General features: G+C 33.0%; 3 protein-coding genes across 10 annotated transcripts in view; 1 reads left to right on the top strand and 2 right to left on the bottom strand.

Moving 5' to 3' along the window:
* Positions 1 to 981, bottom strand: part of LOC126770441 (uncharacterized) — a 37,764-nt gene extending 36,783 nt beyond the window's left edge. For all 8 annotated transcript variants that reach the window (XR_007669457.1, XM_050489809.1, XM_050489810.1 and 5 more), the window contains exon 1: positions 602 to 981. Coding sequence is in view for 7 of the 8 variants with exons in the window: in XM_050489809.1 (XP_050345766.1) it covers positions 602 to 707 (106 nt within the window). In the remaining variant the exon portion in view is untranslated. The remainder of the gene's footprint in view (positions 1 to 601) is intronic.
* A 257-nt stretch (positions 982 to 1,238) lies between these two features.
* Positions 1,239 to 22,971, top strand: LOC126770879 (ribonuclease Z, mitochondrial). The gene is made up of 30 exons (XM_050490487.1): positions 1,239 to 1,692; positions 1,833 to 2,019; positions 2,282 to 2,403; positions 3,002 to 3,195; positions 3,459 to 3,544; positions 4,211 to 4,376; positions 4,696 to 4,831; positions 5,511 to 5,751; positions 6,719 to 6,852; positions 6,916 to 7,134; positions 7,296 to 7,438; positions 8,025 to 8,194; positions 8,817 to 9,018; positions 9,552 to 9,784; positions 10,097 to 10,391; positions 11,323 to 11,391; positions 11,676 to 11,783; positions 12,242 to 12,298; positions 12,770 to 12,853; positions 13,216 to 13,335; positions 13,790 to 13,885; positions 14,577 to 14,636; positions 15,136 to 15,198; positions 20,572 to 20,826; positions 21,141 to 21,215; positions 21,678 to 21,770; positions 21,972 to 22,076; positions 22,282 to 22,380; positions 22,656 to 22,769; positions 22,857 to 22,971. The coding sequence occupies exons 1-30, from the start codon at positions 1,382 to 1,384 to the stop codon at positions 22,898 to 22,900; spliced, it is 4,281 nt and encodes a 1,426-aa protein (XP_050346444.1). The 5' UTR covers positions 1,239 to 1,381; the 3' UTR covers positions 22,901 to 22,971.
* LOC126770450 (26S proteasome non-ATPase regulatory subunit 4) lies at positions 22,810 to 24,203 on the bottom strand. The gene has a single exon (XM_050489829.1). The coding sequence runs from the start codon at positions 24,110 to 24,112 to the stop codon at positions 23,021 to 23,023; it is 1,092 nt and encodes a 363-aa protein (XP_050345786.1). The 5' UTR covers positions 24,113 to 24,203; the 3' UTR covers positions 22,810 to 23,020.
* Positions 24,204 to 24,353: the final 150 nt, after the last annotated feature.

Genomic DNA, 24,353 nt, shown 5'->3' with positions numbered 1-24,353 from the left:
ATATGTTTATAATAAGTATGTTGGTTTATATATTGATAAGTAATTTGTTTGATTAAACACAAACACAAATTACTCTGTAAAAACATAATTGTTTTGATTCAGGTGATTGTCAATAAGATTGGTTCCTTAAAGTGAATAGCAAATAACTTAGAGATTTATTCTGTTAATTATTTATTTACTATTCAAACTTAATATAAAATTAGTCATGTTATATATATATATATTTACAATTAGAAAATATACACCTTAGTTAATCGTAAACGTAAATAATAGCTATACAATTGGTGATTGTTGAACAATTTTTTTTCTCATACTCATTGTTTAAAATAATCTAAATAGTCTATATCTTCAAATAAAAAAAGTTAAAAATTAAAAAATGAATTAAAATAGTGCCGTATTGTCGTTAAAATTACGAATACTAGAAATTTCAACTTATGCAAATACTACCCACATGTATTTAGATTAAACAAAGATTATGTTAAAAAGAGTTATTTTCGATTACATTTAATATATATGAAATTAATGTTTCACTATGGAGTGTAATATTATTTTCTATTCAAAGTAAATGAAAAAAACATTGTTTTCTAATAAATTGACTTACCGTGCGGGTAGTAGTAGACCCGCAGCACTGGGGTAACAGGCAATCCTTGTACCAATTGAAGGCCCGTTGAAGCCAAAATTAAAATCACCCATAACACAGCCATCATTTTTACATTATTTGCACAGCCGTATTATTTTTCGTTTCATTATTTATCATTTTAATACATCACCACAACACAAAAAATACACGGTCCCTGACAGGTTTACACTAACGAAAAAATACTAAAGCACTATACAATATTGACCGCAAAAATTACGCATATGAAACATTTTCAGTGTCTAGATTATTTATAGCACACAAAATATAAATTTTATTAAGATTTTCGTACACATTTACATATAAATTGCGCAACCCACAGCTGTACAGAACGCCATTTTCGATTTCGATGTTTACAGTTAAAATTATCATTTACTCCTATTTTTTAGCTGGTAACTAAAGCTGTAGAATAAAATGTTATGAACAAAACTAATATAAATTATTATTTGGTATATCTGATCAAGTATTATTTGTATAATATTACAAAATTATTTTAGTTTTAAGTAAATATCTTTCACGTTGTTTTCATATTCAAATTTAATAATAAGAAAATACTTATGTCAATGTCATAGTAATTAGTCAAGTCAAGATATAAGTTGACATAACAGAAGAAAACATTAAAAATCGACTGACGCAAAAATAACTGTTCCAAATCTAAAAATGTTTTTGTAACAGAAGTTTTTAAAAATATAAAATTATGGTTAAATGAGCAAGCTAGAAGCCTACTCTAAGCCATCCTAACGGATGCTCGTAAACTCTGGCAATATAAGAATAACCTCCAAACACATGTACGGTAAAATAATAACAGTTACTAAAGTATTTATAGTAAGTAGTAGTGTCCGTTATTACAGCAAAGACAGTAGTAAGAAATTGTTGGGATTTCTAGCCAGCATGCCGAAACCTAATAGTGGAAGAATTTTCGATGCACAACGCCAACGGCAACAATTAAGTAAAAAGGCAGAAAAATATGGTCCTAGTACAGTATACTTACAAGTCCTTGGCTCTGGGGCTAGAGGTGCTCCTAATACCCTTTATCTGTTTACTGATCAAAAACGGTAAGAACATTATATATAAAAATTAATCTGTCTTACTATGGACAGAATGAAATTGCATCATTTTTACAAATAATTGAAAAATGTATATTGATCTGTCTGCTTTTCTTCTTAATAACTTACATAGTACAAAATAATTTCAGTTATTTATTTAACTGTGGAGAGGGAAGCCAGAGACTTGCTCATGAACACAGAGTAAAACTCTCAAAACTTGACCATATTTTTATCACTAACAAAACATGGAGGAATATTGGTGGGCTACCTGGACTCTCACTCACACTCCAGGATGTTGGTGTGCCAAATATCACATTACATGGACCTGATGGACTGGTAATTATGTTTCATTAAAGTTTTATAAGAGCCAAGATGATCCTGCGGATTGAAAATGTAAATAAAAGATTCCATTTTCTATGGGCAAGCAATGCAAAATTTTCATGTGTTTAATTTGTGTTTATAATTCATCTTATGCTTAGTAATAGGCATAGCAGTATGAGTTTACTTTAAAAAGTACAACTTTACTTTTATAAAACAAACATTTAGAATATAATCTCATTGTGCTTATATACACAAAAGTTAACTATTTTTGTTTCAGGATGAATTATACAATGCAACAAAAAGGTTTGTGATTATGAAAGATATGAATGTTACTATGGCAAAGTGCAGCCCTAGTGTTGATTTTGAAGATAATGTGATGACTGTCAAATATGTTCTTATGTAAGTGTTTTATTTTATTATATACCCCTAATATTGCACATATAATAAATAATGTACTCCAGACCGATTTCGGCCACTGTGGCTAATCTTAAGAAAGTTTAGCCAACAACGTAGGAGATATTATAGTGCACAAGTGTGTGCGCAAACACAGGTGCACTCTATTCCCTAACTCTCATAATCCGATGGGACGGCAATCCGACATGACCGGAAAGAGTTCAGGCACAGGACCAACGGCTTTACGTGCTTTCCGAGGCACGGGAATGAACACACTACCAACTTCCAGACTCCGGGCCGCTACTGAGAATTTTATGACAGAAAAACCCAATAACTTTTTATTGGCCTGACCTGGGAATCGAACCCAGGACCTCCGAGTCTGCGGCCTTACGTCAAGCCACTAGACCAACGAGGCAGTCGCAATCGAGGCAATTGCACATATATTATATACATATAGATACATAAAGTTCCATATTACAATATACTAAATTGTTGTTATTGTATAAGTTCAAATGTATTCAGAGATTGTCATATTGGAATTTAGAGGTTATATATTAATAATAGTTTACTTTAATGATCAATCAATATTGTCTATTTTTCAAAGGGGACCTCAAGATAATATTTTCAAAACAGATTCAACACCTACCGCAAAGAAACCAAAACTCGGTGATGAATGTCCTGGTGGTAAATTCGAAGAGTTCATTCATGATGACACTGACTACTACAGAAGGGAAGCCAAACCCCCAGAAGAACCGAAAAATAAATCTCCAAAAACAAAACTAAAAATATGTAATAAAGGTAAATATTAATCATCTAGTCACTCATATCATTGAATGATAATAATCATTATTGATTAATTAAAAATACATATAAATGTAAATACGTGTACTTACTTTCAAAACTCCAATAGGAATGTATGTGTACGTAGAATATAAAAAAAATTAGTTATAATTTTAAATATTATTTATAATTCAAAGAAGAATATGTCTTTATTATCTATTATAACAATATTATAAAATATATATTAAATTAATTGACAGTGATTCTTGTTTACACTTCAGATCCTCTAATGACGAAGAATGAGAAAGTATTGCATGAACTACAAAAACAAAGTCATTGCACTGTAGCATATATTTGTACTTTGAAGGTGAGTTTTCTAAATCATAGTTAATATTCTTTTAATATATGATGCCACTTAACCTCTTAAGTAGTCTCAATTATGCAGAATAAAAAAATATTTGACTTGTAAAAATTGCAGTAAATAGCAATAGCAATAAGTTAAAAAATATTGATTGGTTATTTAACATATTAAATAACTTTTAATTGCTTAAATTTAAGATGACTGTTTCTTTTATTACATCATTGATATATGTTAATTAATTTATGGTAATCACTTTTCTGCAATAATGTATCACATTTGCACAACTATATAAGCAATAAGTCATAAGAAATGAAATCTTGATAAATAACCGGTAATAAATTATTCAACTATTCACTTAATTTTAAGCACACATGTTTTTTACGTTTGATGACTGTCAAATATGTTCTTATGTAAGAATTTTATTTTAGTATATACCCCTAATATTGTACATATATTATGTATGTATAGATACATAAATTTCCATATTGCAATATACTAAATTGTTGTTATTGTATAAGTTAATACTCTACCGGCAGTAACTAATTTTTTTTTTCTAAAATCTCTTTCTATGCAGCCTATGGTGATTATCAGAAGATTTTTAGTTCAGTTAACTCAGATCTACAGTATTGATAAATCTTCTTGTAAATTGATATAATTTTTATTAATTTTCAGAAACGTCTTGGTACACTTGTTCTAGAGAAATGTGTAGAATTGGGTGTCAAACCAGGGCCTTTATTAGGGCAGCTGAAGAGTGGTCAAGATGTGGTTCTACCCGATGGTAGACTCGTACGGTCACAAGACGTGAAGACACCAGATGATCCCGGCCCAGTTTTTATTGGTATTTAAGTGATATCTTATTTTCTTTATAGCCTATTCCGACCACAAGAGGAGTAAACCCAAATAAACAACTTTGATATCGAAGGACGCGATATCATTGGTCTTGAATTATCTGTGACTATGGAAGTTGTAATCGGAACTTCGAAATTAAAATTAATTTGGTTATAACTAGTTCAGTGGAATAATGTGCGGTAAATTAATCAAGAACTGCTTGTAGTGCGTAAGCAGAACAGCAGAACAATTACCAAATTGCATGAAATTTGTAAATGTAAGGTTTGTTATATAAGTGCGTCAACGTCGATATATGTTTTGTGTTTCAGTATTGGAAGTTCCCGATCTATCGTACTTGAGAGAATCAGAATTTGATGCTCATTATGAAAATGAAACCAACCCGCCAGAGAACATTCCAGCCGTTGTCGTACACTATACGCCTCCGCATGTACTTAATCACCCCAAGTAATTCTTTTCTGTACTTATTTCTCTAATCTTATTAAATAAAAGAATAAATCTTGTCTATCCCTCCTAAGTGTTAACATATAGTGTAAAACAAATCCGTAAGCAAATTTTCATGGTGCTCGTCGCAGTAGTTTGAGCTGTGCGTTGATACGTCAGTCAGTTATGCTTTTATATATATATATATTTTTATATAGAATAGGAAGACGGACGAACATATGGGCCACCTGATGGTAAGTGGTCACCAACGCCCATAGACATTGGCATTGTAAGAAATATAATAATTAATTGTATATATAATAATTAATTGTAAAGATAAGGCTGCCTGTTGCACCTCACCTTTGTTTTGTTTGTTTAAAAATTGTTATTTTTAGTTTTAAGTTTGGGTGCAATAAAGTGTCAATAAAATAAATAAATGTTAACCATCGCTTACATCACCAATGCGCCACCAACCTTGGGACTAAGATGTTATGTCCCTTGTGCCTGTAATTACACTGGCTCACTCACCCTTCAAACCGGAACACAACAATACCAAGTACTGCTGTTTTGCGGTAGAATATCTGATAAGTGCGTGGTACCTACCCAGACGAGCTTGCATAAAGCTCTACCACCAGTAAATATATATAGATTTGAAATTCAGTAGTATATCAGAATAAATCAGTCGACTTGACTGTGTCGGCAGGTACCGCGCCTTCATGTCGCGGTTCGGCGCGACCACGCAGCACCTGGTGCTCAACGCGCAGAACACGTGCATGGGGTCGGAGGCCGTGCACCGCTCGCAGCACCGCCTGCACCTGCTGGACGAGGAAATGTTCCCCTTGCTGCGCGACGCCAGCGTGCCCGCGCTGTGGGCCCCCGGGCCCCGCGTGGGCGCCGCGCTCGACGGGCCCCGCCTCAGGGGCCTCGAGGAACTTAAGAACAAGGTGAGACCGCTCGTGTCTTGTATGTATTGTGTGTTTAATGTTTTTGTGCTTCAACGTCAAGTATGATCGTAATTAATGTATGACCTATAAATGTAATTACAACAATATCATAAAAAAGAAAAATAATTAGCTTATTTTCAGATAAATACACAAGTGACTTATGTCATACCCCATATAATTTTTTAGGTTATACATAAACCTTCTGGCTATGGTAAACTGGATTTAAAAAAAATCCAACATCTAAATATTATTAAGGACAAGACTATTCAAATTCTAATACTATGCAAACGCTTAAAAATTTAGGATGAAAAAAATTAATAATAAAGAAGGCTCTGGTGAAGTCAATATGTTTTAATTAAAATATTAAATTGAAATTCTTCTGTGTTTGATTTTAATGAATGGTAATTAAATGAGACAAGTTGTTAGCTTTTCTAGAAGGCTTCGCATAAAAATCAGCATGGCAGCATCGGGCTGAGACAGTAACCTGTTCAGCTAATGCGGGTTTGACTCGTAGCTTATTTATATAGTTTGTATATATACTGCTTTTATGTCAAACTTTTTTGTCTTATCTGTGTAATTGAAGTTAAATAAACCTTATGTTACAAAGTAATATTTGACCTATTCCCAAACATGGTTGCGAAAATTAATTATTTTTTTTGTCATTTGTCTGTGACTTATATACATATGGAATATTTTTTGAGACTGCAACCTCCGTCAGGGGTTTCAAATAAACGACAACTTTAATCTAAACGATCACCGGTCACCGGTCATCGGCCGCCACCGACCGATGAACATTCAGATTTGAGACAAATTAGTTAATTTGAATTTGATCGGCTCTTCCGTAAGTCGAGTAACTAAACCACTGCACTGCACGAAGCTTTATCACGAGCCCCGGCCGTAGATAGCGTATGTCCGTAGCGGGAGGTCAGTTTGCATGATGGGTGTGGAATAGTGAAGCGGTTTGTAGATCGCCGAGGCGCAGTTCCAGAACATCATCAGCATGGAGGGCTGGAGCGGGGACGCCGCCCCCGCGCCGCGCGCCCCGCTCGGCGCGCGCACGCTCACGGCGCTGCACCTGCGCCCGCGCCGGCAGCTCGACCGGTACGCGCACCCTCCCCCCCGCCGCCCCCTCGATTTGTGATATTAATAAGTTCTGTCCGATAGATCAGCGGAGCCGAAGCTTCATATCCAAGAGTATATCCAGGAGGCGATGGATGTGGACGGATTCGTCGAGAGTCTAGAAAAATTCCGAAAACTAGTTGAAAAAATACGATACGAGAAAAACGGCGCTCATAAGGAGTATCCGAAGGTCGTTTTCCTGGGAACCGGTTCCTGTATACCCAGCAAGACGAGGAATACGAGCGCAATTGTTCTACAAATTGAGTTAGTTCTTTTTTATATAATTTTATTATTGAAAAATACTAAAAAATATTTGTTGTTATTAATTTTTACGAGGCAAGTGTAAAGTGTGGTCGAAATTAGTTATCATTTTGTTACAAGGATGACATATATTATATTCTTATTGGTAATTTTCTTCTATCCAGTGAACAAAGGTCAATGTTGATGGATTGTGGCGAAGGCACATTCGGACAACTGGTCCGCTTCTTTGGACCGAAGAAAGTCAACGCGTTCCTGAGAACACTGAAGGCAATATATATTTCTCACCTACACGCAGACCACCATATCGGTAATAATTACATTTGCCTTCTAATATTTCAATTCGATTACACAGTCAAAAGTCCATAATGAATAGAAAATAAATAATTTATGTAATATTTTATATACAATATTGAATATATTTATATACTACACTTTTACGTGAACTTCTGTATACCTTACCTGAGCTTCATCATAATCGAAAAGTTTTCAAACGCATAAAACAATACAAACATAAATACATACATTTCTATTTATTATTATAATAATAATAATATAATAATATCCTGGGACATTTTTCACACACGGCCATCTGATCTCAAATTAAGCTTCTACAGAGCTTGTGCTATGGAAACCAGACAACTGATATACTACATATACTACTTTTCTTTTTGTAAATACATACTTATATAGATAATTACACCCAGACTCGGGACAAACAGACATGTTCATGCACACAAATGTCTGTCCTGGGTGGGAATCGAACTCACAACCTTCGGCGTGAAAGGCAAGTGTTCTACCAACCACACCAACCGGCTCGTCAAATTTATATTTTATATTTATATAATATTATGGTAATTTATCTTATATTCGGTCACATTTATTTTTTGTTTCAGGTCTAATAGACTTGCTTCAAGCGCGTCGTCAGGCCTTAGAAGAAGTGAACAAAGAAGGAACTCCTGTGTACCTTCTAGCTCCTGGACAGATCGTCTCCTGGCTGTCCATATACGACCAGGAGTTCGAGAGGATTCGCGATGAATTTACACTGATACCTAATCAGGATTTGGTAAGTGGAAGCATTAGATTTAAATTGGCAGGTAAACTTGATGTAGGGATCGTCGCCATTCACTGACACTCACTGTAAAAGTTAGAAACGATTATTTACACCGTAAATGTGTTGCCTTGGGCACTAAGATGTTTTTATCTGTTGTATATCTAATTAGAGTCGAGATGGCATAGTGGTTAGAACGCGTGATTCTTAACCGATGATCGTAGGTTCAAACCCGGGTAAGCACCAGTGAATTTTCATGTTTAATTTGTGTTTATAATTCATCTCGTGCTTGACGGTGAAGGAAATCATCGTGAGGAAACCTACATGTGTCTGATTTCATTGAAATTCTGCCACATGTGTATTCGACCAACCCGCATTGGAGCAGCATGGTGGAATAAGCTCCAAACCTCCTCAAAAGGGAGAAGAGGCCTTAGCCCAGCAGTGGGACATTAACAGGCTGTTACTGTGTATCTAATTAAATAAAAGGTACACGTGGTTCACTCAACCTTCAAACCAGTAATACCAATAGAAAGTTGATGTTTGCTGGTAGAATAACAAAAAGACTGGCTCTCACAAACCTCCACCCATTAAAGACTTTAAAGAAATAATTTACTTGATGTTTTTGTTTAAAAAAAAGCTGGAAGGAAAATGCTCGGAGACGAATGCGGCGACGAGCAACATGACGTCAGCCGTGCTGGCCAGCATCGGCGTGCAGTACATCCGCACGTGCTACGTGGCGCACTGCCCCAACGCCTTCGGAGTGGCCATCGACGTGGACCAGCAGTACAAGATCACCTACTCCGGGGACACCATCCCCTGCCCGGAACTCGTTGAAATCGGTGAAGCCAATTGACATAACCTAATTTTCACATGAGACATTTTTATATTTGTGTTAATCATCTCTACATTTCTATAAATTAACGTCTGTCTGTATAACGGAGTACTGTAGTCGAATTTTGATGAGGTTTCATAATTTTGGTGTAAGATATTCTCCTTTCTATGTAAAATATCACATGTGGAATAGCACACATTGCTTAATCCTTATCAAAACTTTGACATACATATATCAAACCTAATGTAATGCTATATTAAGTATTATATATATGTTCTAGGAATCAAGTGTAGAAAATATATTGATGAAGGCTTAAGTCATCAGTGAATCGATCTAATAGTATAAAAAATTTCGTAAACACACTAAAAAAAAACAACTTATAATTTCCCAATGCTTTTTTTACTCGTAACTACTGAGTTACTTACCGGTTATGCTCGGTAGAATCTACGTACATACCGACATATAATGACGATTCAAAAGTGCATGTAAAAGCCTACTCGAATAAATTATAATTTGGTTAGTAATGTAACATGATTGTAGGTAAAAACTCAACACTTTTAATCCACGAGGCGACAATGGAAGACGAACTAGCGGGGGAAGCGCGTATAAAGATGCACTCAACTACTTCCCAGGCCATAAACATCGGGAGGGAAATGAACGCCAAGTACACAATTTTAACGCACTTTAGTCAGAGATACGCGCGACTGCCCAGACTCAATGCGCATATATTGAACGATAACAACACCGTCGGGATAGCTTTTGATAATATGCAGGTTCGTATTATATATTAATAGTAAATACCATTCATTTCATTCGTTATAATAGCTATCGTCCTTTTATCAAGCCTGAATACAGACATCCAAGGGACTTTGACATTTGAGGCACCCCTCATCCCATTCCAAAGCGGTTATATTATTTTTGGTTGGGAGTAAGTATGCCGTTGCCTTTCAGGGTTAGGCATTAATCCGAGGCTGCCTTTAATATCGCTGAAATTACCAATGCCAATACCATTCTCTGTTTAGAAATGAAAAATTTACGAAAGGAAAATAAACATAAACAAAACATTATTATTTATATATTTTCAGATAACAATGGACGACTTAGAACTCCTTCCACACATGTACGCCCCACTACAGCTGATGTTCGCCGAACACTGTGTAGAGCTAGAATTGAAAGCGGCTAATCGAGCGCGGAAAGAGGAGAGGCAGAGATTATCCCCCACCCCACCCACGTTGGATTCTAAACGAAATTATTCAACATACAACCATAAAGAAAAAGACACGAATGTGAACATACAAAATGGAACCACAGACAATATGAACACAGACCATCAGAGCAATGGTGAAAATATTACAGATAACGATCGTAATATTATCAGCTAGGGTTTAGTTTTTTTTTTAAGTTTTAAAGTTAGCTAGTTTTACATTAGCAGCTTAAATGAAAACTTTATTCTTGTACTTGTTCACGTTGAAGTTGATTTGATTTAGTATCGCTTTGTTAAAATAATGAATTATTTATATTATCTCATTCAATAGTGCATTAAAAAAATATTTGTCATCATAACATTATATATAATAGATTAAATCATTTAAAAACGTCAGTAGTGTTACAAAAAATGGCTGTCATATAAAAACCAGAAATAAATATTTTTAAATGTTGAGTTAAAATGTCTTTTATAAAATAGTGTATAAGTGTCCTAATAAACACACGACGTGTAGAAACCAATTAAGGCTATGAACTCACTGACTTGGCGACCGTCGCCCGCATAATTAGCGGTTGGTTCGCGAGTGCGGTTTCCGTGCGAGGTGCGGACGGGGTGACTCTTTGTCATTTCGCCATTTTGTCTTTGGTTTTCGATGTAGCAACACATACTAGATATTGACGTCAGTTAATTTATATAGTGCAAGACAGGCGATTTTTTAAAAGATTAGTAGGCCATAAGTAATACTCGATCGATCGTAAGTAACCAATGGCGATATGCGATCGTCTCCCGCCAAGTTTCGCCGTGTTTGCGCACCCAAACAAATCGTGCACTTTTGAAACAGCTGTCTCGCATATGCTGCGTGCGTTCATAGGAATGCTTCGTGAGTTCATACTATACATACATTCATACTACATGCGTATATACGCATTTTCCTATATATCAAATTGTATTGACGTCTTGAGCGTTCTCGATGCTCTAAATTACTTCCTATTTTTTATAGAAATATTGACAATCATCTAATTTCATTATAGATTTCACTTAATTTCCCGTAATTCACCTTATATTACTATTAAATTGTATATAATATATAACAAAATAAATTCGCAGTTAAACGGAAGAGATCACCATCTTGTGGTTCCCGCGTTCCTGCACAGTACAGAGAGAGTCACGCATCTCGTTAGTTCTTTATGTTTCTAAAAATAAATTAAGTGTCAAATTCGACGTTAGCTGTTGTTCAGTGGTCACCGTCCATAGACATTATCATGTTAATTAATCTTTACATTTTTAATGGGATTTAAATTATTAAAAATATTTCCTTTTTTATGTGAGCTTTAGAGCTTTTTTACTTATTATAATAGTAATCTATATGTTGATTGACTAAAATGCCTTATGTATTAAAGTATGTATTACATAAATAAATTAATATTTATTAATAAATTTAATTACTATATCACGTATAGGCTTAAGACAAGAAAGGTACCGTAGCTTATCTGATGACCGAAAGAGAGGACAACGGAGTACATCCGGTTCGCCGACTAAAAATTTTACAAGAAGTTTCTTGCCTAAACGTAAGCCTTTTTATGTATTACTATTGTTTGCCTGCGGCTTCCGCGTGCTAGGGGGAGGAGCGTAGTAAGATGTATCTTCATATCGAACATTATTCAAATCGGTTCAGTGGTATAGCCGTGAAAATCTAACAGACAGGCAGAGTTACTTTCGCTATTATAATATTAGTATACATAGTTATGGATTTCGTGTATTACGTGTCGTACAGCGCAGTTCGAGTAGAGCTAGAGGAGAGGTCGCTGTAGGCGCCAGGAGGCAATGGGTGCAAAGATGTCCAAAAACTATTTGAACGCCAACCACGGGCAATTTTATCGCATTAATAATAAATAATAACAGTTCTAGGAAATGCATGCACAGACTAGAGTTAATATTTTTTTATTCCTCTTTTTCCGATTCAAATTATCAAAATATATGTGTTGTTTTCAACAATATTTATATACTATAATTTTTAAATAAACAGAACTTCTATCAAAGGATAGTGCTCCACAGTCTCCTGAAAGAGGTTCAGATGCCACACGTAAGTATATAATAAAATAATTATTGCTAAATTTTTAATTAACTTTTGTATACCACATTTGTTGTCTGTGCTATTGACCGTTGAGAAGCTCCTTCGTCTAAAGCCAATCCACCGTCAATCATTCATGCTTAATATATAATTTAATTGTCATCGAAACTGAACCAAAATGTATATTTTCAACGCCGTACGGTAAGAGGAAGATACTAATTCAGCTTGCAAGATTTGACCAAATTAAACCAACATTTTAAGTTAAATAAAACTTTGTAAAAACATTTAATACCATTCAATTTACATAATGTAAGTCTTATTTGTAATTTGTCAAATAATATATAAAGAGAAAATATGAAATTATGAATAAGGGTTATCTTACAAAGACGATACTGTCTTTTTTAACTAGTTCGGTATATTTCTAACAATATAAAAATAAATAAACACTTCTTATATTTATATCTTATATTATCCACTTCACAGCTCGGACAGCAAGTCAATCGTCGAATTTATGTAAAGATGTCAAAAAAAATCATAAAACATCATCCAATAATAATCACGCGGATAGTATGTGTAATATTTTAATAATGTAATTTAATTTTGTAACAAAAGTGCACCTAGTTATCGTAATAGTTAGCTGATGATGATGATTAATCTTGTAATCTGATGATGATTATAAACTTTGCTTATCGTTAGCGACTTTTTAATTATGAACTAAAATACAAATTTCTCCCTTTCTTTATTTATTTGTCATTCGAAGAAACAGCACAGCATGGTTTAACTGATCGCCCGCTAAACAAGGTTTATAAGTAAAGTGAGATTATACAGCAAAATTTTTAGTAAAAAAATATAAGCATATCTATATTTATTATTATATTCATACTAAAAAAACAATTTATATTGGTAATAATTTTTAACCGCCTTTTTAGCAAATTCTAAGACGCGCAATAAGGTTCCCACAATTGGATTCTCCCTAGTTGATGCCAGTAACAATAAAACTAATAAAAATTTGAATAAGCACAAGAAGGCCCTTTCTTTTTCTTGTCCGGGTAAGTTATCTTTTTTTGAGCAAATGATATATTGATTATACGTTAAGTTGACCGAAATTATCCAATTATTTACCATACAAGTAATATCATTAAAAATTATAGTTTACTCTACGTTACCAGAGTAATAATAGCATTAGTTTGATTTGTCCCAGTGATGGTTTTACTAGCAGGCTGAGTAGGCTTGAGCTTAAGGTGGCAGATTTGAGGGTCGGCAAATTTAGGGATCTCCATTTTTTTAATTATTTTTGTTACAATTGAGGCAGCGTAACCAATCTTAAGAGCTTACCAATGATTTTTCCTATATCCTTTTCACTGTACATGCGACCAATATAAGTTTTTTTTTTGTGGAATCTAAATAAAGGAACAAAATATCAATCTCAAGTATAGCCTATACTTGGAAAATATGTAAATCCGCTACTGGTTTGTCCTAATTTGTAAAATTGTAACAACACAGAAACGAAACCTAATTCCGGTTACGGAAAACCTTTGATGACTCCTATCCATAAAAAGCTGATTCTCCGTCAAGAACTCTGCTCAAGAACTTCGTCGGGTATATATATCAATAAGAATTTTTCGTGTTAGTTTATAAGGCAACTTATAAGTTCAAAAACTCCAAATGTAAAAATTATTTTAGTACTTTGTTTGTGAAAATTACGAGGCATATTAAATTCATCCAGTAAATTATCTGCTTAACTATGTAAGACTTTTTTATGTAATAGTTAGGCGGACTGGCCATGCCACTAAATAATACATAAATGGGCCACCTGATGTGAAGTGGTCACCAACGCCCATAGACATTGGCGATGTAAAAAATGTTAACCATTCCTTACATTGCCAATGCGGCACCAACCTTGGAAACGAAAATGTTATGTCCCTTGTGCTTGTTGTTACACTCACAACAATACTAAATATTGCTGCTCGGCGAAGGAATATGTGACGAGTGTGTGGTACCTACCAAAACGGGCTTGTGCGAAGCCCTACCACCAAGTAAAATCCCCGCATCTAATACAATATAGTGGCGTTGTAATCTGCAAGATCCATCAATGCGCGCTACCGCTATCTATTGGATCTAAGATTGTCTCTTATGTCTATGATAACTCTGGCTCACTCACCTACCAAACATAAGAGAATAAGAAGAGCGGTAATTGAACTGTTGCGTGTGTAATCTAACATGGTAAACTGGTAATAATCTATTTAATACTTTACATTATCTTTCATTATATTTATAACTTTTAAAACAGCAAGCGACGACAAATCACCCTCCCGTCTAACGAGATCTCGAACTCCTACGTTGGGCAAAGGTACGAAAATACCTAACGTTTGTCATAAAACAAAATTGATTTTATTTAAAATACAGTGATATTTTATAAATTGGTGATCGAAGTTATCATAAATTTCCAATAAAACATTACATAAGTTTACACATAAAACTAGTTGTCCCGTTTTTGTTGTTGCTTTTACATAGTCTTGTTGCGTGAATGTTTGAGAAAATTTGCACGACAAGTATCTAAAAAAAACACGCTGTAAGAACATAAGACTGAGTTAATAATTATTATTTATAAAAAATAATATAATAATAATAATATCCTGGGACATTTTTCACACACGGCCATCTGATCCCAAATTAAGCTTGTACAGAGCTTGTGCTATGGAAACCAGACAACTGATATACTACAATTTTCAAACAATTAATTATTTTATATGTAATATAAAGTGATTATAACTTGTTTAAGCATTTGTTCTTTGTTTGTTACTACGTAGATTACAAAATAAAAGAATTTAAATTGATATTTTTAACAGAAAACAGACCCACATTAAATGCAGCTTCTTCAAATACACGAGTCATACATCAACAAAGAGCGTGTTAGTATTTGATTTCTTTTATTCTTGATTTTTTTAAAAAAAATACTTAATTTTAAGGCACTGTAATGTATGTATGTTTAAGTAATCTTAATATGCATGGGTAGAAATAACTAAGGAGTGGTTTAAAAATCCGTCGTCTTAGATTGATTTGCAAATCAATGTACGTAAATTTTCTTCGACTTTCTTATTTTATCTGCAACTACAATTACTAATATTCTACCATCTTAAGTTCAGTAATTTTTCGCGTATGAAATTTATAGTAATACCATACAATTGATAAAAATTAAAATATTTTATTTATTTTATTTTATTTATTTGGGAAACATACAGCATAATATAATACATAAAATTTAGTAACAAAATAAATTTCACTTAAGCCAACAAAGTTTCCACTTATACAAACAATCATGGAGTGAACCTAACGATAACAAGTTATTTAACAATTTATTAAGATATATGAATAAAGTATTAAAAATAATTTAAAACAGAAAAAAAAAAAAAAAAACGATAAGTATATTACTGACAAATACAGTCTTTTAGAGCTTCTTTGAACTTAAATAAATTTTCGTTAAATATATCTATACTAGTGTAGCGTTTATTATGATTGTCACATGCTCTTACTAAAAAGCGATTTTTAGCATAGTTCGTTCTACACATTGGGACATAAAAGGTATGTTTTGAACGGGCAATGGAATGTGAGCACTTGATATAAATGTTGTTGACTAAGTACATTGAATCGACAAAATTATTTACAATTTTGTAAAGAAAAACCTGATCTTTGCATTCCCTGCGTTTCTCAAGCGACAAAATATTAAGCTTATTAATAGCATTGGACCCAAATTTACGCGTTAATCTTCTAATAAATTTATTCTGAACATTTTCGATAGCCATAACATACTTAGAGTATTGTGGATTCCAAACCGTTGAAGCGAATTCCAAATTAGATCTTACATACGAGTTATACAACACATTATATGTATTGATATGCTTAAAGTCTCTTCCCTGGCGAAATATGAAACCCATCATACTGTAAGCTTTTGCGATAATTTTATTCACATGCCTGTCAAATAATAAATTAGAATCTAGAAGCACTCCTAGGTCCCTAACCTCGGTTACCCTCTTAATTAAATGATTGGAAATTGTGTAATCAAATAAAATTGGATTTTTTTTTCTAGAAAATGTTATTACATTGCATTTTTCAAAGTTAAGATGTAGGCCATTAGATGAACAATATTGCACTAAAATATCCAAATCATTTTGCAAGTTTGAGCAGTCATCACTTCTTTTTATGATTTTAAATAGTTTTGTATCATCGGCATATAGAAGTATGTCAGGATTTTGAAAATTTTTTAGTATATCATTAATGAAAATGTTAAACAATAGGGGACCGAGGTGAGAGCCCTGAGGAACCCCAGATGTTATGGGGACAAAACTAGAAATGTGTCCCTTGACAGCGACTGCTTGAGTTCTGTCACGGAGATACGACGTTATCCATCTTAGCAAATCGCCGTGTATACCAGTATATGCAAGTTTTTTAATTAATAGCGTATGTGGAATTTTATCAAATGCTTTTGAGTAATCGGTATACACAGTGTCAACCTGATGTCCTCTCTCCATGGCTGAAAGAACAACATCGAGAAACTCAACAAGATTAGACTCAACTGATCTTTTATTTACGAATCCATGTTGTTGGGTAATGAGCAGAGGTTTTATTAAAGGAAACAAAGTATCGTAAATAATCTTCTCAAATAATTTAGGTATGATAGATAACATTGATATTCCACGATAATTTTTGACAATATGCTTATCTCCATTTTTAAAAATGGGAACAACAAGCGATTTTTTCCAAACAGGTGGTAGTATGCCTGAATATATGGATTTGTTAAAGAGTAAATGTAAAGGGATTGATAAAGATTTACTGCATCGTTTTAAAAACATAGGATGTAATCCATCTGGGCCACTGCCTTTAGACGAGTCAAGTTTTGAGAGATATCTTTCAATGGTACGGCATGATACATTAATAGTACTAATTAAGGACTGACTACTATGCTTGTTTAAATAATCAACCTCGGGTTGATTCACTTCTACTTCAAAAACTGATTTAAAGTAGTTACTAAATAGATTAGAGATCGATGGGCCGTTGGAGCCAACCGTATTGTCATGAAACATGGTGTCAGGTATATTATTACTACCTTTCTTTGATTTTATAAATGACCAGAATTTCCGAGAACTGTGATGAATATTATCTTCAGCCCTAGCAATAAAGACATTATAACACTCTCTTTCCATCAATTTAGTTCTGTGTCGAAGGTCAGCAAATTTGTCATAGTCACTATTATGACCATAAATTTTCCATCGTTTATGCACTTGTAATTTCTTTTTAATCAATTTAATTAAAAACTTGCTAAACCATACAGGATATTTATTGATATCGTATACTGTTTTAGCTGGTACAAAGCGATCCACAATATTATTAACTATTAAATAAAACTTATCTACTGCGTTAATTATATCACATGTTTCGAATTGTTCCACCCAATCAATATTATTTAGCTCATTGTTAATTGCGTTGTAGTCAGCAACATGAAAGCGACGAACAATTCGAGGAGCATAACGTAAATTTGAATCATTCAACATAATATCCGTCAACACAGAGAGAGACGGATGATGAACGTCTTCAGGCAAAGATAATGGTGTTGTTCTATCGACCGAACAACTACAGTTAGACAGAACGAGATCCAATAGTCTATTATTACCATTAAAAATCCCATTATACTGACACCAGCCAGAGAAGCACATAAAAGCAAATAGTTGCATAATTAAATTATTTTCGGATGGGTTTTGGATAGCTAGCGTATTTTCAGAGTTATGTGACCACACAATATCTCCCATGTTGAAATCTCCTACAACAATATATTTATCAAAAGGGTTATTCAAATTTAAATCCGATAAGAACTCAAAAAATGTGGCTTCAGAATCGCTCTGGTGTTGATTTTGAGGGAAATAGCAACAGAAAAGTCGTAGTTTTTGTTTACTTAAACCCTGTCCGACCACTATATTAACAAAAGTTATATCAGCACCTGGAAGAGACATTGGTGTCCTAGAGTGTTGCATGTCGACATAGATGCCACGACGTACTGCTATAAGTGTACCACCACCCTTACTTACCCCTAGAAGTGCATAGTCACGATCATTCCGGTATACGTTATAGCGTGAATCGAAGAGTTCTTCATCAAAGATATTAGGAAGTAACCAGGTCTCGCTTAGACAAATTACGTCATAATTGGAATTTAACAAATTAAAATAGAACTGTAAAGTTTTAGTGCGCAATCCTCTAACATTTTGATAATAAATATTTAAGTACATAGTAATATATATTTTAAATTATAATTATTGTGAGTAATAATATTAAAGAGAAATAGCTTTTCAATGCACCTAGATGCCAGATAAGAATTAAAACATACCTTCAAGTCCATAAAACAATACAATATCAGCCTAATTTTCTTAATAAATATAATTAAAATATTAACGAAAACAAGTAAAAATATAAAACTACAAAAAATATTCTTAAAAAACTGAACAAAGTAACATACTTTAATATTATAAACCAACAAATTAATAACGCTTATAAAATTTTGTTTAAACACTCTTTGGAAGTAATGTGAATAACTGGTGAATTGTTAGTCTTACGAACCATAACAGTGCAATTTCGAACCCAGCAGAATAAGTAACTTTTCTCTTTGCATTTTCGTCGAGCTTCATTCAAAAGAGCCTTGTTGTAAGTGGACAGGTGGTCATTTATGTAAATAGGATTATTTCTGCCTGAAAAACCAATGTCGCATGCTTTCAGATTTTTTAACTTCCTTAACGATGAAAGAAAATCATCCTTTTTGTAACGTGCTTGCATTTTTAAAATAATGGGACGCGATTTATTTTCAGACGAATCATTCCTTACCGCTACCCTTGTTACAAAATCAACATCGGTATTAAAATTTATGGGGTAACCACTTTTTTCAGCAAGGGTCTTAATAATATGGACTAAGTTTTCGCCCTTATTTTGTGGAATACCATTTATTTGAATATTAGAGCGACGCACCCACTGTTCATTACTGTTAGTGTTTTCCGATAATTCTCTAAGCTTAAGTTTCAACTCCACGAGTTCTGTTTCATAATTTTCTATTTTAGTAACTTCCTTATCTAGATCATTCATTCGATCAACAACAGAATTAATGGAAGACTCGATCGTATTAATTTTTGTAGACCAAAAAGTAACAGATTCTGAGAGCTTTTTAAATTCATCAGTAATAAAAGATTTGAATGACTCCATTGTGTAATGCAAACTATTGAAGCGCTCATCAAAATGTGCAATCAACGATTTAATATCTATGATTTGGGCTTGATTTGTATTTATTTTATCAGAGATCATATTTAATTTTGGACTTATATTATTTTTCTTAGATATTTTGCAAACTGGACATTTCCATTTAGCTTTATTCATAGGCAGAATCTTTTTAAAGTCGCTTTCATTTATACCAACACATGAGTAATGATACATACTTTGACAAGCCGTACATCTAATCATTTCTTCTGGTCTTACGATCTCTGAACAATGTTTACAATCCATTTTGCATATATATTATTATCACAAAAAATGTAGGTAGAAAAAAAGCTAAGAGTAACTCTGCTTAACAGACCGATTGTTGAATTGCAGTCAAACCAGCGACCAAAAGGTCATAAGCGCCGGGAAATAAGCGTCGCTTACGCGTTCACTTCAAACACTGCACACTACTATTGCAATTTAACAAATAAAATTTGAAATTTGTAGTTTTAATTTATATAATTCACATTTAGATATAATTTAACACATAAAATTATTGTCATTAACACAAACTTTAACTATTTTTCAAAAGTTCACTCCCGATTATCGACTTATATACTGTTTTATAATAATTATTTGCGTAGCGATTACATACAGCCGTTTGCAATTGTCGAATGTCGAATGTCGAATGACTGAATAATTTATAAAATTACAAATAATAATAATAACTCAATTATTTTTTTATTATTGTTTTAATTTAGACTGTATAGCACAAAAGTTTTTATTAAAGACTCTGGTACCGTCAGTTTCTGAAATGATGTGTAGTCAGATTTGCTAATCTCGCATCGTTCACTGCAGCATCGGTTGCCGTCGATCAATGACCATTCAGATTAAACCTAATTTAGTTCATTTGACTTTGACCAGCGTTTCAGAAACTGGAGGTTAGCCGTGTTCATATCTTCTGTTTAATGTATGGTAATTAGAAGGTTCATTACAAAATAATTGAATAAGTAAGAATTATAAAAAAATACCAAATATCGACGTTTTTATTTCAGTAAACATTCGAATGCTAGACATTATGACGAGTATATTGTACCATTTACTTTTTTGGAAGCTCCATCACGTCGTCGCCTGTCTCTCGCATTTGCAATGGCAGTTAATGATAACAATAATCGCAGTTGGTTATTTGTTTTGGACAGCTATTAATACTGTATCCGGAAGTAGGGAAAAAAACCCTGGTATTTCTACTAGTTCCAACTCGAGATCCAATCCAAAGAGCTCAATTACGAAAACGATGCCTCTGACCAAACGTAAGGATATCTTAATATAATTAAAACTTAGAGATTTTTGTAAAAGAGATCATACTTTATTAAAAGTAATAAATTTAACAATCAATATATTAAGATTGGATTACGTATTCTAAAAATGTTTATTTTTTCTTAATAATTATCTTATTGTTATTATTTTCTGATGGTCTAAAAACTACGCGATATCATTATACTTATTTATAATTCATGTAACTACATTGAGTCGATCATAATAAAAAACTTTACTTACGATGGTCCTTCGTGCCGGACAATCTAAAATTTAAAATAACATTTAATCATTTTCTGTTTTTGCATAGCTCTTAAACAACCAATAACGCAACAAAGGAGTAGCTCAAGTTCAAGAAGACAATCGTTAGACAGAAAAGATGGTGGTAATAAAAATATAAAATACAGCTTATTTATACATACATACATAGGTATATCTTAAATTATACGTATAGTAATATTTTTTATTTACTTTATTAATAACTAACTACATTTATATTGTAAAGATAAAATTCTATCGTAATGTAATATATAAATATATAAATAGCACCAATTCCGTTTACATCTCTAAGTTAAACTACAAATTAGTTTACTAGACTGAAAATTTTTATATCCCTTTCCTTTCTCATGTGTAGGATTGTCTTTTGGTTCTGATAATTAATAATCCAGGTACCCAGCCTGGATGGTTTAGACTCGATAGGTGGCGCTGTATTCTTTTTTTTTTATTCAATAAATAAAATTCTTAGTTGTACAGTATGAAATCGAAACGAGCAGGTAGTGATATATATCGAAGACGCATATATATATATATATATATATATATATATATACCAGTATTAAACTTTTAGAGACACCTACGTCAAAGAGGCAATTAAGCAACAGTCGACTACCAGTTGTTCAAAAGCGTAGTTCATCAAGGGAAAATGATAAAAATATTGAAGGTAACAAATATGTAAAAGAAATTTTAGATTACCATTTCGTAGATGTAGTACAAAAAAAATGATTCCGATTGTAATAGGTACAATATATTCAGTTCATATTATCTTCTCTCTTTGTCTAATTCCACCACTATGTAAACAAGACCACAAGAAATCTTAAGAAAGGGAATTATATTATCTAATTATTGTAATTCTTATTTCTAGCTGTTATGAAATCAACATCTTCATCTCGCGAAAGTTTACATGCAAGAGGAAGGACGTCCTCGGTTAGCAGAGATGGTAAGCCTTCGCCAATTAATGGGAAAAAATGTAAGTTTAATTTTTCTTTATTTGTGTGATATTGCACATAATACTTTGTTACATGCTTTTATTTGTTCCTTTTAACCAATTGTGCTAAATATTTACATTCTTTTTTGAAAATGTTCCTACACATCATGATTATTTTAAAATTAAATTAGTGTTTGGATTTCTTTTTTTATATATATAATTGGTATATTTAATAAATCAATTTCAGTTGCAAATCACAGCAGTAAAAGTTTTAAGCCACAGTTAGAAGATATCAAGAGTTCATTTTTGTTACTTAACAAAAATAAAGATGCTCAAGAAAACAATGGTACCTACTCAATTTGTAGCAATATAATATATACCCATGTGATTGAGGCAGTAATTATATTGAATTTCATGATTAAAATTATTTTCTATTCTTTTTGTGAAATATGGGCTGAGACCACATTCTCATGAATTCGGAAGGGTTTCAGGCTATTAGCTCGATTTAAAAGTCAAACAAATGTTAAAAATGAATGCCTCAGTCCCATTTTCACACAAGCTAATAGAAATAAGCCTTTTATGACATGTCATACATATAAGTGTTAATTGTTACTTCAACAGAATTTGATAAAATGTTTTTGTCAAAGTTGCAACCAACGAGAGAAAAACAAAGAAATGAGAAATTATTAGAAGCAATGAAGAAATTTAAGACTAAAAAATATTGGAATGATTCAAGTATGATATAAAGTTTTATGAATAAAGAATAATAGTAATATCCATATGCAATATTTTTATTTTAATTAATATTGAAATTCCTTACAGAATATGACAAAATAGAGGGACTAAACTGGATAACATGGAAATAAACATTTTTATTGTAAATCAATATATTTATGTTCTAAACTTAAAAAGTGACAATGATATTACAGTGGGCTCTGAAAATTACCAACAGCACTTTGTATAAATAAAAAAATCGAAAAGTATCTTTAGTTTTCTTTTGAACCTGAGCCTTTTCCATCTTTTTCTTTTTGATCTTTATCATCTTTTTCATCTTTGTCCTTTTTGATGGTAGACATAGCATTTCGTATGGCCTCACTCTGTGGGTCAACTCCAGGAAGGTTCTCTAATACACTTTGCAGAAATGCTGGATCATTCATTACTTCTGCATATTCTTCAGACACATCCATGCTCTCCTCAGTCTGAGGTGCTTCTTGTTGCATGCTCATTTGCATAGCAAGAGCAATCTGTTCCTCTTCAGACAATTCCATAGCTTCTCGTCCTAGAGGCATAGCTCTTTCCATTCCTGTATTTGGAGCTTCAGCAGTTTTACCCTCTTCACCCTCAACATTTGCCTGTTGACGTCGAGACTCTTCTTCTTGACGTTGTCTTTGCTCTTCCATGGAAACTCTTAGAGCAAGAGCAAGTTCTGGATCTTCGTTAGGATCCACACCAAATTCGAAAGGTGACAAACCAGAACCTGATGGTCCAGCACCATCCCCACCAATAACAGCACTAGAGATCAAAGCCTCTGAGAGAACAACACAACCACCGGCAGGTACAGAAACTAAATGACTTCCACCAGATGTATTATCTTTGCCATTCAAAGTATTTACAAAGGAAGTTAAAAGAGGATTGTTATCAGCATCCTCACCGAAAGAGATGACGTCACAGTTGACTTTTTCTTTCTTTAGTCTTTTAGCTAACTTGACAAGTTCCTTCTCATCAGTATTTATTGGTGAACCAACGAAAACTACAATGCGCATTTTATGATTTTTTCCTTGACGGTGTTTAAGTGCTAAGTGGGCAATCCTTATGCCAGTCAAAATATTTATATCTCCGTTAGGCTGAACACGGTGAAGCTTAGATAATATTCGACCAACGTCGCTTGTTAATGTGGCCAGAACTTCCACATTTGCTAAAGTCAGCAATCCAACATTATTTTCTGGATTTGATCTTGTTTTGGAGTGACATACCAAATTAACAGCATCTTGTTGAGCTTGTAATCTTGTAGGAAGGAAATCTCCATTTCTCATATAATCACTGTTGTCCACACAAATCATAGTACTTTCCAAAACCATTTTGATATTATTTATTAATGTAAATAATATTTTTTGAAATATCACAATCACGAAGAATGAAATCTGCTAAATAATTATTGGAACAGATAATCAAAAAATATTTTAACACAAACTTGCCAGTTAAATGACATACATATTGAGTATAGTTATGTTACAATTATATTTATATTATTCATTATGTTTAGTGATATTTATAAATAATAATATAAACAAAGAAAAATACTTTTGCCGTATATAAATA

This window comes from Nymphalis io, chromosome 9, assembly GCF_905147045.1.
Source record: "Nymphalis io chromosome 9, ilAglIoxx1.1, whole genome shotgun sequence".
Lineage (NCBI taxonomy): Eukaryota > Metazoa > Arthropoda > Insecta > Lepidoptera > Nymphalidae > Nymphalis > Nymphalis io.
Note: the sequence above shows the minus strand (reverse complement) of the source record. Positions and strands in the feature narration are given on the sequence as shown.

Coding starts and splice junctions, on each gene's coding strand:
- LOC126770450 (XM_050489829.1), bottom strand. CDS start 24,112: ATGGTTTTGGAAAGTACTATGATTTGTGTGGACAACAGTGATTATATG.
- LOC126770879 (XM_050490487.1), top strand. CDS start 1,382: ATGCTCGTAAACTCTGGCAATATAAGAATAACCTCCAAACACATGTAC. Junction 11,392..11,675: donor CAGAGAGAGTCACGCATCTC/GTTAGTTCTTTA, acceptor TATCACGTATAG/GCTTAAGACAAGAAAGGTAC. Junction 21,216..21,677: donor GTTAGACAGAAAAGATGGTG/GTAATAAAAATA, acceptor TTAAACTTTTAG/AGACACCTACGTCAAAGAGG.